The 24884-nt window shown below is 44.2% G+C and overlaps 1 protein-coding gene and 1 long non-coding RNA gene across 7 annotated transcripts in view; one reads left to right on the forward strand and one right to left on the reverse strand.

Moving 5' to 3' along the window:
• Positions 1–5167: 5167 nt before the first annotated feature.
• Positions 5168–12169, reverse strand: LOC118499767. Its single transcript, XR_004902299.1, has 2 exons — positions 12032–12169; positions 5168–5778 (listed from the first exon to the last, which is right to left on the reverse strand). It is a non-coding gene; the product is annotated as an uncharacterized LOC118499767 (long non-coding RNA).
• A 306-nt stretch (positions 12170–12475) lies between these two features.
• PALM2AKAP2 (PALM2 and AKAP2 fusion) overlaps positions 12476–24884 on the forward strand; it is a 411865-nt gene continuing 399456 nt past the window's right edge. For all 6 annotated transcript variants that reach the window (XM_036022040.1, XM_036022031.1, XM_036022034.1 and 3 more), the window contains exon 1: positions 12476–12603. In XM_036022040.1, coding sequence (XP_035877933.1) covers positions 12599–12603 — 5 coding nt within the window. In that variant the 5' untranslated portion in view covers positions 12476–12598. The remainder of the gene's footprint in view (positions 12604–24884) is intronic.

Raw genomic sequence — 24884 nt, forward strand, 5'->3', positions numbered from 1 at the left:
ACTCCTCTGGCCTCTCCAGCTATGAAATGGTCACAGGCGGGCCGATCAGACTTGCTTGACTTGTAATCCAACAAACCTCACTTTCTTGTACTCTGATCCAGCCACTAGTGAGACGACACATTTTCCTTGGGTTTCTGGGTATCTCACCTTTCCCCTCCTCAACTGTGCTGGTTCGGGCCTCAGATTGTTCCTGAGTCTTGTGTCCTCCCCTCACCCCGGCTCAGTCTTGGCAGCCTGCGCTTGCTTTGGTCCCTGACGCGGCTCCTACAGTGCTGACTGGGGCAGAGGCACATGACACAGAAGCAAAACATATTCCAGAACATTTTTGCATTATAGTGCAGGAAGCCAAAGCCCAGCACTATTCTAAAAGGCTTTGTACAGGCTTATATTTGAACAGCCAAGCTGCTCCTTTACACTGAAATTTTAATCTTCATTTTTAAATTGGTGTTATTTGAAAGACTACCCAGTACCCAAATATTTTTCCCAAGACTAGTCTAAAATTTGAACATTAGAGATTCTTCTGATGAAGAAGGGATCTGTGAAATATTTTTGGTCGTTAAGTGTCCTCTATGGAAATACGAATCTCCGAGGGAGGCTGGGAGCCAGAAGATTGTGGGGGTCTTGAGATCAATTTCACTTCTTGGAGCCAGACTCTGCCCTGCCCACTCTTTTTGTTTTAACTTCTCAAACACTTTCTAAAAGTTTGGTTTTGGACTGCTGTGCAAATGATGCTTATGAATATGGAAAATTGAAAGGGAGGAAGTGATTTGCATTATTGGAGACAAACACGTGTAACCCAAGTTAATCTTTGTACGTTGCTGGCGCAGAGGACCTTAGCTCCAGCTAAAGAGAGTGCCCGGGAGAAAAGGTATCTGTGATGTTAAGTAGGGCCACAGGTCAAGGCAGGGGCCCCGGAGAATGGGGGAGTAGATTCAGGAGGCCTCAAGGACATCTTGGGAGGCAGAATTGCCACCCTAGGCTCTGACGGTTGGGACATATGGGCTTCTGGCTGTTACCTCGTTCATCCTACAGACAGTCACCAGAGTGGGCTTTGAGCCAGTCATCTCAAGGAGGCGAAGCTGCAGGGACTGCCGTCACCTCTGAGTTCTGTGAGAAGTACCCCTGTCCCCCCCCTTTACTCATTTGCTTACAGGCTCATTAAGTGGCTTGTTCTGACTTGTCCTGAAACCTGTAACTATCGCCCCAAAATGTGCTTACGCCCTGACCTCTCCTGCTTCTTAACAACCAACAACTTTTAAAGAAGTCCAGACCTCCCCCTCTACCACCCCAAATCCATCGCTAAATAGCCAGCTGTGCTGTACATTGTGTCAGTCTGCAGGAAAACTATGAAACATCCATGTGGTTTGTGGAATTCACACCTCAATCATAGCTGCTCCCTTAAGCCAGAGGTTGTGAAGGGGCAAATATGGCCTTCTGATCCATAAGGTTATTTAAAAAATTTTAGTAGCAGCCCTGGCTGGCGTAGCTCAGTGGATTGAGCACGAGCTGGGAACCAAAGTGTCGCAGGTTCGATTCCCAGCCAGGGTACATGCCTGGGTTGCAGGCCATAACCCCCAGCAACTGCACATTGATGTTTCTCTCTCTATCTCCCTCCCTTCCCTCTCTAAAAATAAATAAATAAAATCTGAAAAAAAAAAGAAAATTAAAAAAAAATTTTAGTAGCCACACACCATTGTCTTGGGGGAGATTGTAGACAAAAATAAAGATTTTTCTTTGAGAAAGTTTAGAAGATCTGGAAACAAGATGTATATATCTACATTGTGGTAGTTGGCTATGGCTAAGTGGAGGTTACTACTGTTAGATAATGTATAGACTTCTGGTTGGTCACAGTCCCCACCATTCCCTCTTGTCCCCCTATGCAGCCCACCATACTCATTTAAAATACATGCCTTTTCTCTGTGTGCTAAGTGTGTCAGACTCACCTAGACTAACATCTTTTCCAGGCGGGAGTGGGGTCAGAGAAAATGGTACAGAGGATGGGAAAAGAGTGGGGAGGGCTCTACAAACAAAATGATTCTTTTTCAAAATGTTTAACTGGACACTCACTCCCTGTAAGCCACAGAACCTTAGCCTGATAGTGACTTGGACCTTCTCGCTGACTGAGATTCACTGTCCAGATCTGCACGCGTGCCAGCCTCACTGGGCACATGCTGGACGTATGGGTAGAAATATTCTCCTTCATTTATTAGAAAGAAGCCAGAGCGTACTTCCCCCTCTCATAAACAATCTGAGGGTTCCAGGACCATGAGATGCCACTGTACTACATCTTTCCCATGATGTGAACTTCAACCCGGAAGTGCCCGCTTCCCGCCATATCCGTGTTGCAGCAGGTTTGTGGGAGGAGAGGGGGAAACAGTGATATGGAGGAATGCAGATTCTGGAAGTCTGAGAATGTGAAACAAGACTATTACTCTTCTTTAAAAATAGGTTGTATGCATATTTGGCTTTTCAACTTGAAATCTGCTGGGTGGAGCTGGCTTGAGTAGAATGAAAGGAAAGCTTCTGGTTTTCAGGAGGTCAAGGAACTACGAAGAAGGATTTGCCTAAGGCATTCGTGTGAGCATTCGAGTTGGTGATATGCTATCTGGCCTAGAGAGGAATTTTGGGGGTGTCAGTGACTATGAATCCCTGACAAAGTTAATGGAAGGGAAAGGTTGGGATAGTTCATTTGGTTCAAAGGAAGACATTTAAAAATGTTATCTGAGATTGCAGGTCTAGTGGGGAGAAGTGGCAACTAACTGGTAGCTTGGAGAACGTCTGGCCTCATTTACTGATCTTTCTAATGATGGAAAGTTTGCTACCTCAAAATCAAATGAATTCTTATTGGGAGTACTTCACCTAATTCTCTAGATTAACATATAAGGAGAAAAAAGTACTACTTTTGAATGATCAGCTGCATCGCTTATTTTCCCCAGAGCCCTCTTGATACTGCACGGTCACAGCTTTTAAGAATAGCGCATTGTAGAAAATTAAGTTCAGTTGGCTCCTCTAATATTACTTCTCTCCTGACCTCTCTGCATAGCTCTGCTGTGAACACCTTAATACAGGTCAGAGGTCACACAGAAAACACAAGGGGGTCCCAGTCCAGAGGGAAATGCTGACAAGCTGCTTGTTTGTTGAGGTCAGAATCCTCTGGTGGCACCTGTAGGCCCCTCTTGAATGTTTTGGCTCAGCTGGTCTTATCACCTTTTACCGAGTCATTTGAGCCGTGAGAATCAGGCCTGAAGCCTTTCTCTTAGCCTCACATTTTGAGTCCTGGCATATTTCTTGACTCTCTTTCCTTCCCATGCCAACTCTTGCTGCCCTAATTTGAGACCTTCTCATGCCGCGTACGAACTATTGCAGCAGCCTTGCAAACAGCATTCCAGCCTCCAGTCCTGTCCGCCCTAAAATCCATCACTCATGCTCTCGGGAAATCCAGTACCTTGCTCATAGGAGATGGAAACAACAGCATAAGTCAGAGAGAGAGAGAGAGAGGGAGAGAGAGATCTCAATATCCCTGGGGGAGCAAATGAAAACTATTTAAGATGCAATGGAACACCACCTATGCTTACTGATCACCAGTGATTACAGGAATTAGCCATGTCAGTCATGAAACACAATTCTGTTTGTATATGTCTCGATATTTTCAAGGAAATGTAAGCTAGGAGAGATGGTACGGGTTTCCAGTCATGATGCCCTGCTTGTGGTTTGGCAGTGAGGAGGAGTGCTGGCCTGGCCATCATCACCCCATCTCTCATTTATTCTTCTGTGTGCAGCAAGGCCCTCTGGCAACATCTTTTTGTCTCACCTATAACCACTTCCTTCAGGACCACTGAGTCGCACAGCTCCAGGGAGCACCCTCTCATTGTGTTTTATGTATGTAAGTGCTGCCTGTGGAGTTGACTGATAGGATGGCTCTTCTCTGCCTTGCACTCCAGCAAATGCCAAAAAAAAGTATAGGGGTAGGCAAAAGTAGGTTTACCGTTGTAATACAACTAAATAATACAATAATTAATACATCATAATACAAGCATAAACTCTGTTTCACGTACTCACAACTGTACACCCACTGCTGCCCACCCCTGTGTGTGGATCTCATCCTGCTGACTCTAGTTTCTTTGTCTTTGATTTTGCCGGTATCTTGTTCTAGAAAACCTTCTCATTACTTTTTTCCACCTCCTTGCGCACACAGAGACATACACAGAAACACACACATGCATCTGGTTCAGCGTTTTTCATCCTTAAAGATACAGCCTAATCATCAACTCCTGCAGCAAGCTTTTCCTGTTTCCCGGCTCAGCCTCACCTTTGAGATCACACTTCCATAGTGTTTCAGTTTTGATTATACACGTGTCTTTCCTCCACTAAAGCCTGAGGTCCTTTCAGGCAGACACCACGTCTCATCCACGGTTGTAGTTCCAGTCCCCACCACAGCACCTGATACCATCTTCCCTTTAATCCCTTGCTAACACCCCTGTCTGCGGTGCAGATTCTCTGAGTCTGATCCAGTCCTAGGATGCCTGAGAGTGGGCTGTCTACTCCTTTCACTGGAAACCCTCCTCTACCAACAATGTTTTTTTTTCCCACGGACCCCTGAAGGACATGAAGCATGATACTTGGTTCCCCTCGTATTCCCAAGGTCTAGGTCACTGAGTATTAGAACCATCAGTGGGACACAAACAATCGAGACCAAGTCGCACTGCCGCAGTGTTATCTAGTTCCTTTTCATATTTTCCTTCAGCCTCAAAGGAAGAGAAGACAGATCTGCACGCTTTCCTACCTATTGTGTATGTGTGTGTCTGTGTCTGAGGGTCATGGTCCTGACCTCTTCGATAGCAACATATACACATGAACAAACAATACTGTACAGCCCTCTGACAGTGAGCAAACACTCAGAGAAACATCTCAACGGGAACCATCCACTGGAAAGACTTGGATCAGATAAAAGATATATCTAAGAAAGCACAAGTATTACTCAAGCGGGTCTTGCTCAAGAGGAATTTTTAAATTATTTTATTCAACAAACATTTATTAAGAGCCTCCTACTTTAGGGGACATATATGTAAACAAAATGGATAAATAAATCCCTGTCCCTAGAGTGCTTATATTCTAATGGGTACTTGATTACATTTGCCTCATTAGTAGGGTCTACCTGCATTTGTCATGGAGCAAAAGGACATTCTGCCTTAAGATTAAATCCACGTACCCCACTCTCACAAGGGAGAAATGGTTTCCCACATTCCAGTGATCCCCTTCAAAGCAGATTCCAAAAAAACCTTTGAGGTCCATCTTAGGCATTGCTCCTTTAAATATTGGCATTGAATATTTGTATCACAAGATGAAAGTATTGAATGATGATGATGATATACCTTCAAAGATACCACCAAGTCACCAAGTAGCTTTCCAGCTTCACTCAGCATTTATATTTCCTAATATAAATAGCAGAGTTGACAGGACTATACTAAATTGAGTATTAATAGCCGTATAACAAACATCACCAAGGTCTTCCAGCCCTCAGCTTAACCAGTGGTCAGTGTATCCGCGTGACATCGGACTGGTTTCTTTCCAATGGGTGGTTAAGGGGAAGCTTTTCCTTGGCAAAGTCCCCTTGATGAGCCCATGGTGTCACTGGGTTATCTCTGAGAGGTCATTGTTCATCTTCCATCGTAGGTCAGACTTGGCAGTGGCAAACTAAATGTTCTCGCTACATCTGTATGTACATAATCACGGGCTGTTCTGAACGCATACGTCATTTTGTGGGCGGGTGAGAGGATTCTAAAAAACAAAAAACAAATAGGCCTTTTCAGTTTTTTGAGCTAAAAGAAAACAATCAATGTGTTTCAACAAGGAGGATGATCCCAGGTCAACTGTAGAAGTGTTTGCTGGCTTTTGGATGAGGTAACCCCCAGGATCCCTTCCACCGTCAATAGACTGTGGTTCCAAGAATCATCCGTGAATCAGAAGTCAGTGCTCTTAGTATCTGGCCTGAGCACACCCAGAAATATCATAGAAGTCAATATGAAAAAGAGATATAACCTTTGCTGATGTTTAACCAGAGAGAATCACTTTGCATTTTGCCAGTATCTTTCCTATCATGATTGAAGGGTTAATTTTACCCCATGGCAATAGAATTACACGAAACTATCTGAGGTGACACATTTCCAGAGAGCCCTTACTGATGGCAGAAGAAGAGTGAGACATGCAGGTAGCAGTGACTCCATGATATGAACTCTAGCTCTGCAAACCAAGTGGAAAGTCCACAGATCAATACAATGCAGTAAGTTACCTAACGGCACTCACGTGCCTCTCGCACATGCACAGCTCTAGATGAATGAGTACCTAGTTTCTGCTAGAGATATGTTTCTTTCCTATATATATTTAACAGTAACATTATTTACATGGAAGTCACATGCAAAGTGGTGCATGTATAAATTAAGTAAAGTATGTAAAGCTTCACAGGACATGGTACTTCTAGGAGTGCAGTTGGAACCCAGTAATGTCAAGCAAATAGGAAGACTTCCTGGTTTCCTATTTTAATGATCAATCCGATGGTTTGCTTTGGGTTTGTTAATGGTTTGGAACGGTGCCTCGGGCTTGACAAAGCAATTGTGCTTATTTTTATTCCCTTCCTCCCCAGTTAGACATTTAAAATTATAGTGATGTCTCCACCTATCCAGCACTGGCAAGGAACGGGAGTGAACATGAACACTGAGTATACTTTCTAAATAATCACATTTTAGCACAGCCAAAATATAAGCATTAAAAAACCTAATATAAATGGGAAAAAATCGGAAGCCTATTTAATCTGAAGCACAGGTGCCGAACACGATCACCTGGGATGTTCTCAGGAGCTACGGGAGGTGAGGGCTGCTTGTTCCCACACGGAATGCGCCTAGTCTGATGTTGTTGTGGCTTTGCTTTGTTGTCATGTGCCCATCTTCACACTTCTCCACTTTTCACTTGTTCCTTCTTCACTTTCAGCTGCTGCTGCCTGAAGTAACACACTCCTTGTTCCTCTCCAACCCCTCCTGGTTGTGTTTCTGTTTCTAGTGGACCAGGAAACCCTTTAACCAAACGTATGAAATGTTTTGTCTAAAGTAGTCATATTAAGAGTTTTGTCTTGAATCAGGGAATAGAGGTCCCAGTGAAAGGTATGGCCCCCCCTTTCCTCCCCCTCACACACGCTTCCAACCCATAATTCGGCCTATAACCTCAAGCTGAGCCTGAAGCCCACCCATGGCCCCCAGTTTAAGAATTTCTGTTCTAAAGCTTCTGCAGTAAAACCTATATAAAAACCCTGCTAGGGAATCTCTCTGAACTGGCTCATTCTTTTTTAGGCCAGGAAGTGGAAGAGCTTGACTCTGTTGATAAATTTAACTCTGGGTAACGTACTCCCTGAGTAAGTTGTTGAACTACTCCCAGCTTCCGGTTCTTCATTTCCAAAATGGTTACAACAATAACTGTCCCATGGGGTACTTGCGGGATAGATATAAAGTCACACGTGCAAGCAGGGTGCCAACTCCAGATGCAGATGGGCTTTGGGTGCCTGCAGATCGTCTGATATTGGATGCAATGTAATGTGGCACAGCGTGGGCTTGTGCGACCTGTGTGTTTCTCCAGAAGAACGGTCCATAGTTTTCATTCCTAGTAGGGTCAAGGATAAGTGCTTATGGCATAGACTTTATATTATTGTTTTGTTTATTTTCAAGTTCTAGACTAAGTTTCTGATACAGTTGTTAAGTTATTGACTTCCAAGTTTGAGAGATAGCAGTGTGCATTTTCTGTGCAAGCGGTAGCCATTGAACTCAGCAGAAATGAATAAACTATGAGAGAACATGGATCAATGGGTCCACGTAGCCATATCCTGCTACTTTGTCAGCTATGCTATATTTATTGATAGATCTGTATCACTTTAATGAATAAATAAATATACCATTTAGTGTAATATTCTCATTTAATCAAGGAGGATAAACAAATTGATCTTCTAAATCTGTGTCTAAATCTGTATTGGTTTCACTTCTTTAAAAGGATGCTAGGAAGATAAATAAAGATACATCTCTTAAAATGTTTGAGACTTCAAAGGAAAATTAAAATGTAATAATAATGATGGTGGTGGTGGTGGTGATGATAATAATAATAATAGCTTATTATAGCTACTGTTTATTGAGTATCTACTAAGTACCAGGCACCATGCTAGGCAATTTATACACAGTATATCTAATTTTAAAACCAACTCAAAGATAAGTACTATTGTTCCTCATTTTATAGGTAAAAACCCTGAGACTTAGATTAAGTAATAGGTCCAAAAATCACAAAGCTAATAAATGAACAAGTGAAATTTTAACCAAAGTCTGTTTGACTCTAAAGTCTGTTATCTTTTCCTATAATTTAATATAGCAGATGATGTGTTTATGATTCTTAATAAGGTATAAGCCAGCACTAGAAAATGAATTAATTCATTCATTGCAAATTAACTTTTCTACTGCATTTGAGAATTGTATATTAAACTGTAATTTGAGAAAGTAAGAAATATATAAGATGAAAAAAAGAGAAAAATCAGTATATTAAAAAATAGTTAGGATGCACCTACAATTCAATTTAACTTTTATCTTACACAGAGAACAGACTGACAGTTGCCAGGTAGGAGGGGATTGGGGGCTGGGTGCAAAAGATGAAGACATTGAGAAGTGCAGATTGGTAGTTACAACATAATCACAGGGATGTAAAGTTCAGCACAGGGCATGGAGTCAGTTATATTGTAATAACTATGCACGTGCCAGGTGGGTCCTAGAACTATCAGGGGATATTTACGAATCATATAATTGTCTCACCACTATGCTACACCTGAAACTCATATAAAATATTGAAGGCCAATTGTAATTGGAAAATAAAATAATATATATTCATCAAAAAATAGGAAATAAAGAACACCCCTTTATGTTAAAGTGAAGAGATGCCCTTGAAAAGGTGTTTAGAGAAGGGGACAGCATGATCAGATTTGTGGTTTTGGAAGAGTGCTCAGGCTGTTCCGCTGAACAGGTCAGAAGCAGATGTGGCTGGGGGCCAGGAGGCCAGGAGGCCAGGAGGCCAGGAGGAGGCTGTTTATGGGCAGCAGTGGGGGCAGGGAGAAGTGAATGGGCTCTGCGGCTCTTCAGAAGGTGGCCTGGATGAGTCTCGTTGATTGACTAGATACAGGGATTCAGGATGGGGAAGAATCAAAGACATCCAGATCTGGGTGGACACTCCCATCTCTGTTGCTAGGTTAGGCAGGCAGGAGGAGGTTTACAGGTGAAAATGGTGAGTGAATTTTTGGCGTATTAGATTTGTGGTGTTTATGAAGATGTTACGGTGGCCATTGGAGATCCAGTTTTGACGTTTAGGAGAGTGATGTGGGGTGGAGATTTCATTTTGGAAGGCAGCACATGCAAGTGGTTAAATAGAGCCATGAAGTAGATGCAGTTGCTCAGGGAGGGTATGCACAGGGAGAAATGAAGAGAGTTTAGGCTAGACCTTGCAGAACCCCAACATTTAAGAGACAAGCAGCAGAGAAGGGGTAGACAGAACTATAGCAGTGTGACATTGTAGGTGTTTCAAGATGGCAGGAGTGACCCTAGGTATTTACCCCAAAGAAATAAAAATGTATGTTCACACAAATACCTGTACATGAATACTTCTGGCAGTTTTATTAGTAATTGTCACAAATCAGGAACAATCTAAATACCTACCCACTGGTGGATAAACAGATCATGATACATCAGTGCAGTGGAATACTACTCAGCGACAAAAAGGAATTACCTATACATACAATAACACAGATGATCCTCAAAAGCATTCGCTCAGTGAAATAAGCCAAACACAAAAGACTAGGTACCATTTGATTCCATTTACATGGCATTCTGGAAAAAGCAAAACGGTGGGGACAGAAATCAATGAGTTGTTGCCGGGGACCGGAGGTGGAAGCAGGAGTCTATCAAGGGACAAAATGTCTATCAAGGGACACAAAGGAACTGTTTGAATGATGGCGATGTTCTACATCGTGCCCATTTTGTGGTTACATGACTGTACAACGCATCCAAACTCACAGACCTGTACCCCTAAAGAGGATGAATTCAACCGTATGTAACTTATGCCTCAATAAGCCCAACTTAAAGTAAAAAAGTCAAATACAAGACGAGGTGGTCAAAACGTCACATACTGCTCATAAATCATGAAAGAGAGGAATGAGGCGTGCTCACTGCATCTGGTGTTGATGACTCTGGTGAGCAGGCTCAGTGGCATGGGGGAGGCGGAAGCTAGGATGCTAAGGATTGAGGAGGATGACGAAGACTGAGGGTTGGTCTCCAACATCCACATTTCCCTTCCTTCCTAGGAATCGAGCCTCCAATTTTTGACTAGGCTCGTGACTATGCAGAGTGCTGACTGCTTTGCCCAGTGTCCTTGGAAACTAAATATGGCCATGTGCCAGAGAGATACAGGTGAAGGTGTCCTGAGGCAGCTTCTGGAAGCCTTCCTAAAGAGGCAGCTGGCATGCTTTGCCCCTCCTTTGCTCCTTTCACCTTTGTGCTGGTTGGAGTGCAGATGTGATGGCTGGAGCTGGAGCAGCTAACTTGGACCATGAAGTGACTTTAAGAAGGGAGAACAGAAATGACAGCACAACATTTTGGAGGAGCCTGGGTTACTTCGCTCTTTGAGAGTTGTTAAACTGGTCCAGGACTGCTTATCTCTGATCTGTTCAGAAGTAGAAAAACAAATCTCTTTCCCAGTTACGTGTCTTAATTACTCGCAGCTGAACTTAATCCTATATGCTACCAGAGTAAATAGGAGGTGAGGCTGTAAAGACAGCGAGGATGTAGAAACGGTGAGTACAGTGTAAGCAGCCCTTTGAAGTGGCTGGACTATGAAGGGGAGAAGTAGAGACAGGATGGTAGCTGGAGAGAGAGGGTCGTGGGCTGAGGGACGGTTCTCTGATCTTCCAGTTCATACTAGACTCTGTGATGGAAACCTGGAGATGATCCAGAATCTCTTTCCGCAAAACAGCACTGGGAATCTTCATTGCATTTGACTTTGTGGCTCACTTTCCAGAGGGGAGGGAGGAGCAGTGAATCCATCCAGAACATTTTGCACCCGTCTCCTTCCAGTCACTAGAGCCACTAAACAAGCTGTTGGCTGGATGGAATGCCCTTGCCCTGTGGCTTGCGTGTCCCAGCCCCTCTCCCCTCTCAGGCCCGTCCCCTGGGGGCAGAGAAGCTTTCCTGAACACTCTACCCTGGCAGGTGCACTTCCATGCCATTCTCCATCGGAGTGTTTTTTAAAAAAACAACTTTAAGATAGACTAAAGTGCATATACTATAAAATTCACCCAGAACATACAATCCAGTGCTTTTTGGTATATACAGAGTTGTGCAATTAGCATCACACATGAATTTTAAAACCTTCATCACAACATTTTATCACTTGATTTCTGAAAGCAATCTTTTTCAGCTTGTGATTCTGTTTGGTTCTCTCCTCCCCTGTGCTTTTCCTTTCTACTGTAGTCTGTGAGCTCCACTGGGGCAGGGGCTGTTGCGACTGTGCCTGGGTGTCATCCGCCGCACCTGGCAGACACCTGCACCCACAGGAACTGGGCGGTAAGGTACAAAGAAGCCTGACAGTTGTCCCATCTACTCTTCATTGCAGCAGGTGCAGGGCACCTGGGTGGGAGCCAGGTTCCCGCTCTGGAAACCTTTCCAAGTACGGGATCTTCAGAGGGGATGTGGGGAGGGAATACATGCCCCAGGGAGATTTATAATTTTGCAGTGGGGCCTTGGTAATTTGAGAAACCATATTCAATATATCTATTGTTTTCAAAGAACGGACTAGGGAGAATATGTCTTCTGATAGGCGGGAATACGCAGACTCTGGGATGATAAGAAGGGCGTGGGATCGCCGAAGTGATGAAACACTGCATTAACGCGCCGCAACGCGGCTGAGTTTTCCTTGGGAAACTCAGACGGATGCCCGCTGGGCTGGCACAATGGCGTTTCCGCACCCGTGCCCAGCCCACTGGGGGCAGTACTTGCTGTTTGCGGAGGCCAGACGCTTCTTTCTCTCCCAACTTCCAAACCGCGACAGCTGCAACCTTGCCAATGACTCCACGGTTTCCCTGCACTCTTTGGGTTGTGCCACCCTCCGCTGCGGCTCATCTCCCCCTCCTCCCCGACTCGGCATCTCAGGGTTGCGCCGCGCGTCCCAGGGGAGCCGCCGGCGCACCTGGCGCCAGGCACTGAGCGCTAGTGGCCACATCGCCCGGGGCGCAGCTGCCAGCGCGCTCCCTCCCCAAAACACTTAAGTGGAGTGGCTTGTCTAGCGCCCAAAGAACAACATTATCCAATTGCTTCCCGTTTTATTCGCAGGCTGGGAGCTGACAGAGCCTGAGCGTTTACTTTCAACCCTCAAGGGGAGGAGAGGGCGCGGGCGGGGAGGGGAGAAGCTCCCGGCTCCACCTCGCCAGCCGCACAGCGCGCTGGCCAGACCACCAGGCTCCGGCAGATGTGAGCAGCGCTGGTGAACCACGCAGCAGCGCGCCCGGCAGCCCGCAGCAGCCCGGAGCCCCGAGATGGAGTGAGTATCCCCTCTCCACTCGAGTTGCTCGCCTCCCTGCTCCCGGCATGTTGCCATGGCGACCGAGGCAGCAGGCCGAGCAGTCTCAGTCCCGTCGCGGATGGGTGTTTAATTTCAGCTCCATGTGTACGCCTGGTGTTTCTATAGCAGCAGTCGCAGCGCAGGAGCGAAGGGTAGGAGCCCTGGGCTGCGCGGTTTTCTGCGGCTGCCCCTGGCCCAGCAGGTCCTCCAGGGCGACGATGTTGCCGAGGAGGGCAGTCCATTCTAGGCTTCTCCATTCCTGCCCTAAGCGTCCACCTCTCAGGGAGTTGGCCGCAAGAGCCATTACTTCCGATTCCGAACCATCTCAGCAGTATTGGACTGCAGGGTTTTTTTTTTTTTTTTTTTTTCCTCATTTTTTATTTTAAGACGGGTGGGTCACTGCGGATTGGAAGCAACTGTGGTTCGGTGTGAAGCGTGTAACCGAAGGGTGATGAGTTGGTCGGCAATGTGAGGCAGAGCCGTAACGCCCTGGTTGCTAGAAGCTATCAGGCGCTCCTCTACCTCCAAATAATTGATTTGTTCCCGGGGTAATTGAGACACGAGAAAGAAACGTAGGAACGGTGGCTGGGCGTTGCATGACAACATTTGCACCGCGGGCACCGGATGGGAGGGGTGGGGGAGAGAGGGAAGGCAAGAGGGGCGTTAACCAGAAAAGACACAATAAATGGCTTCGGTGGTGGGTTCCGACTGGGGTTCCTCTCCTCTGTCTTAGCATCCTGCATTGCCTTTCCGTCCTTCTCCCAGGCTGCTGCCGCCGCAGGGCCACTCTGAGAGGTGATAGGCTCCCAGAAAGGATAATTTTTTTGGAGTCGGCCGCTAAATACCTCTCACTTGGTCAGCTTCTCCTCCTCCCGTTCTCTTCCCACGGATACTCCCTGACACTGAGGCCGTATGAAATCATATTTCGGCCTGGAGATAATGTCCTGTTTCCAGTATCAGGACTCTCATGCCAAACCCAACAAACCCTAGATGCAGCTTTTATCCCTCTGCATATCTGATTGTGCAGATGTAATTTAATCCTTACCAAGCAGGCGGCTGGAGCAGAATCGGTGTGGCATTTTAGGAGTGAGGAGTTGTAGATTTCAGCCCCCTTCAGGCGTGGGAGGTACTAGTGCTGTTGATTTCCTACACTAGAAATTTCATGTTTCTGAGCCTCAGTTTCCCTGTTTATGCAACAGACAAAAATGCCCCTTGCTCACTTTTAAGTGTTGAGAGGATCAGACAGTGTTTCTGTTTCTTCTAAAGGGCTTTCACATTGTGAGCTCTATCCAAATTTAAGGAGCTAATGATTAAGGATCTGGAGTCTGTTGGGTTTGAGTCTTTTTGCACTTTGCTGAATGACGTCCATCTCTCTAGTCTTCATTTCTGGAGACAGGGATAATACTACTAATAACTAGTTTATGCCATTTCAGTGAAGATGAATAAGGGTCTTAGAGCGGAGCCTGCCACAAAGCGAGCTCAGTAAATATCACCCATTCCCTGTGCATATTTTCTCCTGTCCATTATTATTACTCTGGTCCAGCATCCTCTGTTGACACTTTGTGGGGTCTCGGGTTGTTGCCGAGCTATTTTTTCCCCAGACAAGTTATAAGGAAATACAGTGCCCCAAGTATAACCAAGAGTAACACAGTTCTCCAGATACCATCGCAGGTGTGGAGAATCCAGCAGAAGACACCGTAGGCTTGGAGACACAGAGCAGAAACTGGACAACTGGGCCTCTGACACCCTCCATTCTCACCGCTCACGGTCATTTTCTTAGACGTAGAGGCTTTATTAGAGATTGAATGTAGGGCCAGCCGTCCCACTGTGTCAGGTGAGAGGGCTTCCTGGATGTTTGCCAGGGCAGTAACATTCATCTCTGTGCTCTCTCATTAATACTGGAATGCATAACGTATCCCCCAGACTTAGAACTGGATGCACAATTCCTGCAAAACAGCATACAGGATTTGTTCGTTTATTTTCTCCAAACTCTCCTCCTCTTTTCGCCTTCATCCCTCAGTTAAGCTTTTGTTCCAGGTGAGCTTACCTCCCACCTGGAACTCCTCATGAACAAAGGTGTTCTTCATCACACTCAACCTCCCTCTGCGAGAGCCAGGTTGACGCCTCAACCCACGTTTTCTCTCCCGATGAGCCTGGCCCCGGCTTTCCCATTCCAGTGTGACTCTGCAGTGCCCCTAACCTTCTTTATAACCACCAGCATTTCCAGCTGTCTCCCCGTTCTCTGCCCCGCTTCCTTTGCTTCCTTGAAAGAATTAGCTTTCTAACCCTTTATCCCCTTTCAGAATACCACCTGTTCCTGTTCTACCTTGGATCTAATGAAACTTCCCATATGCCAAATCCTGTCCTTCCCCTTCATGGACAGCTTTCCAAAATCTCATCTTAGGACAGCCTGCCTTGAATATGAGTGAGGGGGGGACTGAGTTCTCCTTTCTTACTTATTTGTCCAACTTATGTTGATGAAAAAAGGATAAAAAGGGGTGAATAAAATGTACTTCCTCCTTTGTTTTTCATTTAACCAACAAATATTTAAGGAGATGAGCACTGGCCTGCGAGACAGTCATGATTCTCATCAGCTGGAGGTTATAGTCCAATGAAGGGGTAGATGTTAAAACAGTAAATGCAAATGCGTATATAAATACAAAGTCCAGTAAGTGCCACAGGGGAAAAAGACAGAGAAAAAAGCAGAAGGAGATGCAGGTTACAGTGGGGGCCAGTGAGACCTCCTGAAAAGACCGATATCGAATATAGGATGTGAAGAACAGGTAGGAGTTGGCTCAGTGAGGAGCAGAGGGCAGAAACGCTCTGGGCTGAGAATGCAGCATGTGCTAATGGCCTGAGGCAGGAGAGACCTTGGCCAGTTGGAGGAGCTGAAAGAAGGGCGGTGCGGCTGGAGCTTTGGCAGTGCAGGGCGAATGGTTCGGAGATGTGGCTGAATGTGAGGGGAGCCACCGAAGAGCTTTCTGTGTGGGTGTGATAGTGATTATTTGTGCTTCAAAACTTCAAAGGTTAAAAGTTCAGAAAACTGAAACCAGCTTGCGTTTCAAAGGTATTTAAAACAGATGACATAGAAAATGTGTCATAGCCAAGCATCAGAATGCTGTCCATGTCTGCAGCAGGAGAGAGCGGTGACCAATTTTGAAGGCCAGATAGTCTGTTGTGTACCAATGTCTGACAGTTTAGAATAAGTCAGGGTCAGTAATTTGAAATGAAACTGAGTGAAAATAAAAACCCAGTCATTTATTTGTGAGCGTTATTGATTTTAATGAAACGAGAGTGTTTCAGTTGAAATAAGAAAACAAATCCAGATAACAAGCAGAGAGGGCCCTATCAGATTGTGCTTGGCTGCCCTCCGATTTGGGTTGTGAGATCAATGTGTCTATGGGAGTGCACTTGAGTACATGCAGTTACTAATTTCATCTCACACCGGTAGGCTTTGCTGGACACGTCTTTAGAATACAGTCTTCTAAACAGTGCGGGAGCAGGTGAGAGATTAACAAGTACAGGTTGGCAATTACAAAACAGTAGCCCGGGTGCAAAGTGCAACATAGGGAATATATTCGATAATATTGTGATGCCTATGTATGGGGCCAGGTGAGTGCAAGACTTAGCAGGGAGGTCACTTTGTAAGATCTATGTCTCACCTTCCTGTTGTACACCTGACACTAATATAATCTTGACTGTCCTCCCTTGCCCCTCTCCCAAAAACTCCAGTATGGGAGCTGAAAGGCACCGAGAACACGGTGGCTCTTTAAGTTGTTACCTTTCCTGCAAAGACTGGGGCTCAGAAGTGATTGATATTCCCCACCACCCACCAGGTGCCAGCTTTTCATGTGGACTTAGCCACACGGTAAGTTTAAAGCATCCAGAGGCGATCACAGAACATCCAAACAGAAGTCTGGTTTCTCACATGAACAAGTCTAGGCTCCTGGAAGGGCAAGTGTGGCCGAGGTATTGAGTCACAGGTGGCTTCTGGTCCTTAATATATGCCTTCACTCATAAAGAATTCGTCCATTTACACAGCACCTATGTATTGAATTGAATATTTCTTATGTACCAACCACAGTGATAGATACTGGGAATTGATAGTGACCAACATGTCACTGATCCTGTCTTCAGGGAGCTTACAGTTTCTTCTATATGTGACGGTGGATGCTATGTGACCTTGAACCATTTCCTTGCTAAGTCTGCCCTTCCTTGTCACAAAGCGTATCATTTCATGTGTTCAACACATTACAGGCATTGAGCAAATGTGTTAAAAATGTGTGAGCCTTTTAAAATTAACTTTTCTGAGGAAAGTAATATATGATGTTTCAAGCCATTTCAAATGTTATAGAAGTTTATGAAGTAAACCTCCCCATCTCTCTATCCTCTCCCCCAAGTCTCAGCCCTCAAGGTCATTACCAGAGGAGTTTGGAAAGTATCCTTCCTGCTATTTTCCATGCCAACAAAGTAGAGTCGGAGACACAGGCTTCTGTAGGTTTAAATACCTCCTTTCACATAAATGAAATCACACTCTGTATGTTGTTCTGTAGTTTGCTTTTTCCACTTTCTACATTGTGCGTGTTTTCACACATCAACATATACACCTCTGCCTCTCATGCTTGTATCAGCTGCTTAGAATTAACTTTTTGGAACATAATTCATTTGTTGCCTTTAACGGAGACTGAGGTTTTCTTCCATTTTTCCTGTTACATGCAGTGCTGCAGTGAACATCCTTGTACGCCTTGCAAATGAATCTGTATATTATTTCCAGAAGTGGTTTTCTGAGTAAATGTGCACATGATAAAGTTTGCTAAATATTGTCAAACTGCCCAAAAGTCTTATATCCCTTTACATCGCCACCAGTAATGTTTGAGGGTCCCTGTTACCTCAAATCCTTGACAACCCTAGCCACGTTCCCTATTTGTACCTGAGTATTTGTGTCTGACTAGTCTAAGTTCATGTAACCGTTCCCTGCTGGATTTAGGCTCTTTGGGCTGCTTGTCAGATTTTCACAGAGCTCTGGTGAGTCCTCAGTTACAAAGAGCAAGCTTGAGCCCAGAAGATAATGAAAATTATTTACAAAGGCAAAACGTAAAATGTCTCATTAACTTTTAAAAGTGACCAAGTGTTTTTTTTTTTAAGTTGGTCAAACCTAGACTTTATTAATTCCTTGCTCTTCACATTTGTGAAATTAAGAGTATTTTATTTAGCCATCCCCATTTACCACTTGCTGATTTATATTGTTGGTTTTACATTTCCATAGTTTTTAACATTTGAAGGATAAACATAATTCTCATGGCTCATTCAACCACCTGAGTGTCCTTTGTGCACTGGGTACTGTTCTAAGTGCTGAGGATACAGCAGTGAATGCACAAAACCGAGAAACAGTGCTTCCGTGACAGAGTCTGTATAATGGTGGAGATAGTGCGATACATACTTATTCATTACGGTCAGGAAGTGATCGGTGTTGCGGATAAAAAGCAAGACACTTTAAGAGACAGGAGGGTCAGGAGGGAGGGTGTGTTTGGTAGAGCAGTCAGGAAGCAGGTTTCTGAGTGGGAGCATTTGAACAAAGACCGGAACCAGGTGAGGGGTGTGGAAGAAGAGCAGTTAGTTGCAAAGGTGCTGAGGCGGGGTGGTGCTTAGTGGGCAATGTCAGCCGTGGGTCTGAACAGAGTCAGGGTCACCACCAGCGCTTTCATCCCGTGCATCCTCCTTCCTGAGCACTTGGTGTTGGTTTGGTGTTTAGTTGGAAGGTTTTGTTTTCAAATAGGGCCCAAGGGTGTTATATTCTGAATGCCTTTCTGTTGCTTCTATGAACAAACAAACTGGATGTGTATAAGGTTATGGAATCATGTCCCTCCCGCCCCATAATTCTATAAGACATTGTTTCACTGCGTTCTGGCATTGACTCTTGCTCTGGAAAAGTGAGTCTAGCCTGAGTGTTTCCTCTTTGTAGTTATTTTGCTCCCCCCCCTCTCCAGCAATCAATCTATCTTTCTTTCTTTCTTTCTTTCTTTCTTTCTTTCTTTCTTTCTTTCTTTCTTTCTTTCTTTCTTTCTTTCTTTCTTTCTCTCTCTCTCTCTCTTTCTTTCTTTCTTTCTTTCTTTCTTTCTTTCTCCTTTTTTGCCTTGATGCTAACAGATTATTTCATTATTTTTAAAAAATTATTATTATTATTTATTTATTATTAAAATTATTTATAAAATTTATTTTTTAAACATGAAAGTTTAGTAACTCTTCTGTGATATTTCTCACTGTAAGTCCTTGTGTCAGTTTTTTTCTGGAAAGTGGTATGTTTTTTAATCTGAAGATTCATGTTTTCCTTTATTTTTTTGTAAAGACATTTTCTTCATGGCTTTCAGTGTAAAAACCCACCTGTGTGACCTATGGCAGGTGCATGTATGACTCACTGCCCTTCATCACTATTTTGAATTGCTTTCATTTTCCCCTCATTTTCCTGTGAATTTTTGTACATGCTCAAGTCTATCCTCTAGGAAAGTGACTTTTTTTAAAGCAATATTTGTTTAGTTCCTACTCATTCCAATGTAGCCTTCGCTTCTGTGATGGTTTTATTGTCATCTTCAGTTTATGTCCGGACTCTGCCAGCTCCCTTTGCACTTATCTCCTAAAGGTGTCATGTTTGAACTTCTTTGAACACATCAAGACTTATCTAAAAAAGTGTATCTATTTCTTGTGTTAGTTTTTGAAATGACTTATCTGCCTCTGGCTTTCCTCTGTTGAAATAATAATCAAGCACACAGAAACCATGTGTGTTGACAGCTTTGCACTTGCCACGCATTTCCAAGGGACGCAATTCTAGCCAAACCTGCTATTTGCCCAAAAGTGAGCGGAAGGGAAAGAGGCGGTGTTTGGGAAGACAGCCTTTAGATATTTCATCTCATAAAAATTTCTTACAACTCTGCAATGTCTTCTGCTCTAAAATGCCTTGTAGTGAGTGAGTGAGTCAGACAGATCTGCTCCCAGCTCACTATGTGTGTGTGTGTGTGTGTGTGTGTGCATGCGCACGTTGGAGGGGGATAGACAGATTTTGTTTTTAAAGATTTTATTTATTCATTTTCAGAGAGAGGGGAAGGGAGGGAAAAAGTGAGGGAGAGAAACATTGACTGGTTGCTTCTTGCATACACTCAACTAGGGACCTAGCCCTCAACCCAGGCAAGTACCCTGACCAGGAATCACACTGATGACCATTGGTTCACAGACCAGCGCTCAATTCACTGAGCCACACCAGCCAGGACAATAGAGAGGTGTTTGCTGCTTAGTGATCACTACATAGTTGATTCTGTTTAACACATACAAGAGAAAGGGAGGGGGCAAGTCATCTACAAAGGTAATTGTTATTTTCCTTCTGTTTACCTATACCTCGTACCTCTAAACTAGTCCTCTGTGTTAAGTTTTGAAGTTTCCGACATTAACAGATAGTAGTGTCAGAGGGTTCACATAGTCTGTCCGTCTGTGTCACATCCTGCCCTGCTCTGCTGTGGAACCGGCCCCTCCACACAGGGGTTCCAAGGGTCTCCCTTGACTTGCTCATGCCGCTCCTCACCGTTCCAGTCCTGGGCCTCTCTGAACTCTCTTCTCACTTATAGAGACATTTGGAAACCCATGGAGATCTCTAGAGGTATACGAATATATGACCTTTTAGGGTTGTTTATCAATCTAATAAAGTTTTTACTCAGATAATTCTTATAGTTTGTGATTTGAGAATCTTGGCTCTTTGCTAGTTTCATAATAGATAAAATTATGTTTCCAATATTTCATTCTTTTCATTTCATTTCATCAGGTTTCAGGGTGATCTAGAGAAAACTTAGCTTTACCATACATTTGAATGAATGAATCTTGTGTTCCTATGAAAATAATATTAGGAACTATCCAACATTATTATTATTGTATAATTTGTTATTATATATCTTTTTTTCAATCAACCTAAGTATGCGTATAGCAAAAGAAGCTCATAATGAGAATACAAATACTTGGCTGTAGAAGAATTTGGGAAAAGGTGCACAAGTGGATATTCTTTGTCTCCCCCTTCACATCCACTCTCTACCCTTCTCCCACCGCTTCGTGTCCTCGGAGGCTGAGCATGATGCAGTGTCAGCGAGGCTGTCTGGCCCTTCAGCTTCCTGTTGGGTTGGATCACGGAAGGACTAGCAGGAGACCCAAGGGTGAAAGAAGAGTGAGGTCAGCGTGTTGACTCTATGGTCTCCCCTCCTGCAGGGCAGCGGGTGGCAGCAGTCTTTCCTCTTCTGAAGGCCACAGCCCTGCCAGCAGCCCTCTCCCACAGCTGTGGCTCGGATTCCTCCTCGGTTCCGGTCACCACTCCCTCCCTTTGCTCCTCCTGGACTGGGTGTGACAATGGTAGACCTCCCACTTTGTTAGCCCCTGGCGCTTCCCCAGCCCTGCTGGTTTTCCTGAATTCTGCCCAGGCCTTTGTACAGCAGTGCCTTTATTGAGCTTGCCTCAGTGATCTAGTTTGAGTGTGCCATCTATTTCTAGCTGGGTCCTAGCTCGCAGTGTGTGTAAAGCATGGAAGCATTTGAAGTCTTATAAAGACACACTTGACTGCCCTGGCTGGTGTAGCTCGGTGGATTGAGCGCAGGCTGCAAACCAAAGTGTCGCAGGTTCGATTCCCAGTCAGGGTACATGCCTGGGTTGCAGGCCATGACCCCCAGCAACCGCACATTGATGTTTCTCTCTCTCTCTTTCTCCCTCCCTTCCCTCTCTAAAAATAAATAAATAAAATCTTTAAAAAACCAACACACTTGGCATTACTGGAAAGGACTGTGGAGAGTGTTTGTCTACACATTCTGGTCATTGGCTCTCAAGGCTCCAAAAGATGAAAGAGGTGTTGAGAGTTGTCATGCTCTTACTCATAAACTTAAGCAGGAGGAGCTCTGATTTCATAAGCTACCAAAGTGTTCATTTGCTTTCCATTGAAAATATCGTTTTTCTTATAACTCATAACAAAAAAATCCCCAAATTTGATTGGAAGGCCAATCTCAGTTATAGAAGGACTTAATTAGAACTTTATTCAAAGAATTAAACTTTATTTTTATTATAGGAAGGAAATTGAATAGTCAAAATTCCATTTTTGTGAATAGTTCTTCATGAAATTTGACCTACTATTTAGATATAAATGATAACCTAATCAGTACTTTATGAATGAATGCTTCCTGAACTGATACCAAGTCAATTATATCTGTCCCATCTTCTCCTTTTCCCCATCTGTCCCATTCTCCTTCACAGATAATACAAAAGCACAACACTTAGTCTAATCAAAAAGTGTGTTTTATAAGTTCTGGATAAGTGAGCTCTAAACCAAAGATATTATACTCCATCTCTTTTTACACAGTATTCCATACTTGGAAAGAACGTTTTTTTTATTAGACTGCTTATGCTGCATTCAATGCCTCTATTTTATAATTATGTTCATTTATCCACTCAAAACTCATGCTTTTTAAGTACCTGCTATGTGCTAGACACTATTCTAGGTCCCTCTGCCACAAATATGAGTACAACATTAGCTCCTGCCTTCCCAGAAGGCATAATCTAATAAAGAAAGAACATAATTGGCCAAAATATCATACTGACATACTGCACTTATCATACTGCTAAGTGCTATGCTAGGGGACAGTTTGATGGGACACTGTCAGAAGCACAGAGCCAGGGACAAGGTCCTGCCTGAGTCTTAGGAGTTCAGAGAGTCTAGATGAGGTCAAAATACAAGACTCATTCTTAGCCTCTGAGATTCATTTAGCACAGAAGCACTTTGTTTTTAATGCCCAGACTAGTCACCTTCCAACTGCTTAAGTCCTTCTGTGAAAAACATAGCCAAGCCAATTCCAATATTAAAATTAGTTCAAATAACTGATGGGCTTCAAATGCTTTTGTTTGCACTAATGGGCCTCTCTCCGGCTAAAGCTGCCTCCAAGATCGCTCATGCTGCAGTATCGTGGGGAGTGGCTGCCCCCTTGAGGAAGCCAGAGGTCAGTGTCTGCGAGGGCAGTACAGCGCGGGGTCATTAACAGGGCAAATAAAGAGAAGAGCACAAAGCGTATCAGCTGGGATATGCTTTGGGAGCATCAGCATATTCTGTTGGCTGTTGTTCTTCCGAAGATCGGCTTGGTGTCCCAGTTGGGTCCCAAACAACCCTCACTGTGGGAGACTGAGCCAATGAATGGATGCTCAGCAGTCTGTGTATCGAACAGGCCCACCTACCCTGCAAAACTGGCTCTTCATTTGAGTTGGCATAACTTGGCAATTCATTTGGCTACAGTCTTTAGTTCTGTTTTTGTTTGAAAATCAAGGCAGGCTGGAGGGTGTGAAACAGTGTTTACAAGGTAAATAAAGGCAATTCCATCTTTTAAAACAGGAATTGAAAGATTTTTGTGGTTATAAACCATTTAATCTAAAATATCTCTAATCTAATCTAATAATCTAAAATCTAAAATATTTTTCTTTGGCCAGTTTCTAAATATTTAAAAAAAAATAGCCAGTGAATCTTATTACCTGTGGCCTCAGATGTCTATGAATCAGTAATATCTTGGTGTAAATGTCAAGTTACGATTCTGTAAATGTGACACTCATACTCATATGAATATGATGTGTTAGGACCAAGATGCTTGTGGTGGTATATTTTCTGAGCCAGGGTTACAGACTTAGGGATCCTCATTATTGAACGTCAGTGTAGAGCAACTTATTTCATGAAGGATAATTCTAACATGTCATCAAATTGTATTTTTATTTATGTGAGATGAGAATTGTATCCAACATCCCTTCCTTGTTATAGAAGCTAAATATTATAAGGACAATATCTATTTGAGAATTAAATTTTGCAGAACAAGGTTCAGTTATAGATTCTTGATTATTTAATAGAATGATTAAACCTTAAATCTCTAAACCTTAATTGCATTTGTGTGAATTCAAGCACAGTCCTTAAGGGCTCTTAGTATGCCCTCCCCCAGCCCGTGGCCGCTGCGTCCTGTGCCCTCCTGTTAGTTTCAGTCCAGGTCTTAAACTCAGAATCATTTTATTAGATCCAGGTGGTGTGTATATGGCTGAAGGGCAGGAAGAGGAGGGGTGTCATACCCTGGAAAAACAAAGGTTAGATGTGTGTGTGTGTGTGGGTGTGTGAACATCCCTACCTTTTAAACAAGAAATACCTATTTCTCACAGTTCTGGAGATGGGGAAGTCCAAGATCAAGGTGTCGGCAGATCTGGTGTATGGCTCGGACTCTTCGTATCCTCCCGTGGTGGAGAGAGAGAGAGAGAAAGAGAAAGCTCTGGTCTCCTCCTCCGTGAAGGGCACTAATCCCACCATGTAGCCTCCCATGGCTTCATCCAAAACACATTAGCCCCCAAAGTCTTCACCTCCAAAGGCCATCACATTGGGGTTAGGACCTCAACATATAAACTGGGATGGGGCGGGGCACAGGTATTTAGTCCATAGCGCTTACAGCCACATGATGCACCCGGAACTCTAGCGTCATTGTTGTATTCCGCTCTTCTCCTTCACCGCGGTCCCGGTAGCACGTGCCTTGTACATGGACAGTAGATTCTCTGAGTGGAGGTCGAACACCTTCTGTGCCTTCTGAGTGGGCTCCTTTAGCGAGCCCAGCTGTAATGAACCAATGGCACTCTTGGTTATTACCACATACAGTCCAAGCATGTTTAGGTTCTTTATTGAAAATCTCTACTTTTTAAGGCCTCCCTCTAAAATGCCACCCTTCAGATACATATATGTGTGTCTTGTTTTGATACTCTCTGTTTTCTTCCTTTCATCCTTACCTTGGGAATTCTAAAAGCACTCCTAAGACCAAAATCCCCAAGCAGATGGAAAAGCGTTGGCCTTTATCACCCACTGCCCAAATTGGCCTGCTTCAGGAGCTTGGTCAGCCTCCAGGATATAGGCTGGCATCTCACACTGGCACAGTTACATAGGCTGGGGCTGGCTGCCAGGCAGATCCTGGGCTCAGGGGCGGGTGGGAGGAAAAGGCAAGAGAGGGAATGGGGACTCAGACAGGTGGCGTCTGTGAATGAAAATACCTGTAGGAGAAAACCAGAGAAATCCACAGGAGACCCTGGGTAACTGTTGGTTTCTTCAGTGGCAACAGCTGCTGGGGTCATCTGCAGAGCAGGCCGCTGGGAACTGCCATCCCTCCCACTGTGTGGCTGATATTGGTAGCTTCTGCCTTTGCTCCTCTTTCCTATCTGTCTCTCTTTATTTCTGCTTGCTG

The sequence above is a fragment of the Phyllostomus discolor genome, chromosome 3 (assembly GCF_004126475.2).
Source record: "Phyllostomus discolor isolate MPI-MPIP mPhyDis1 chromosome 3, mPhyDis1.pri.v3, whole genome shotgun sequence".
NCBI classification, from domain to species: Eukaryota; Metazoa; Chordata; class Mammalia; order Chiroptera; family Phyllostomidae; genus Phyllostomus; species Phyllostomus discolor.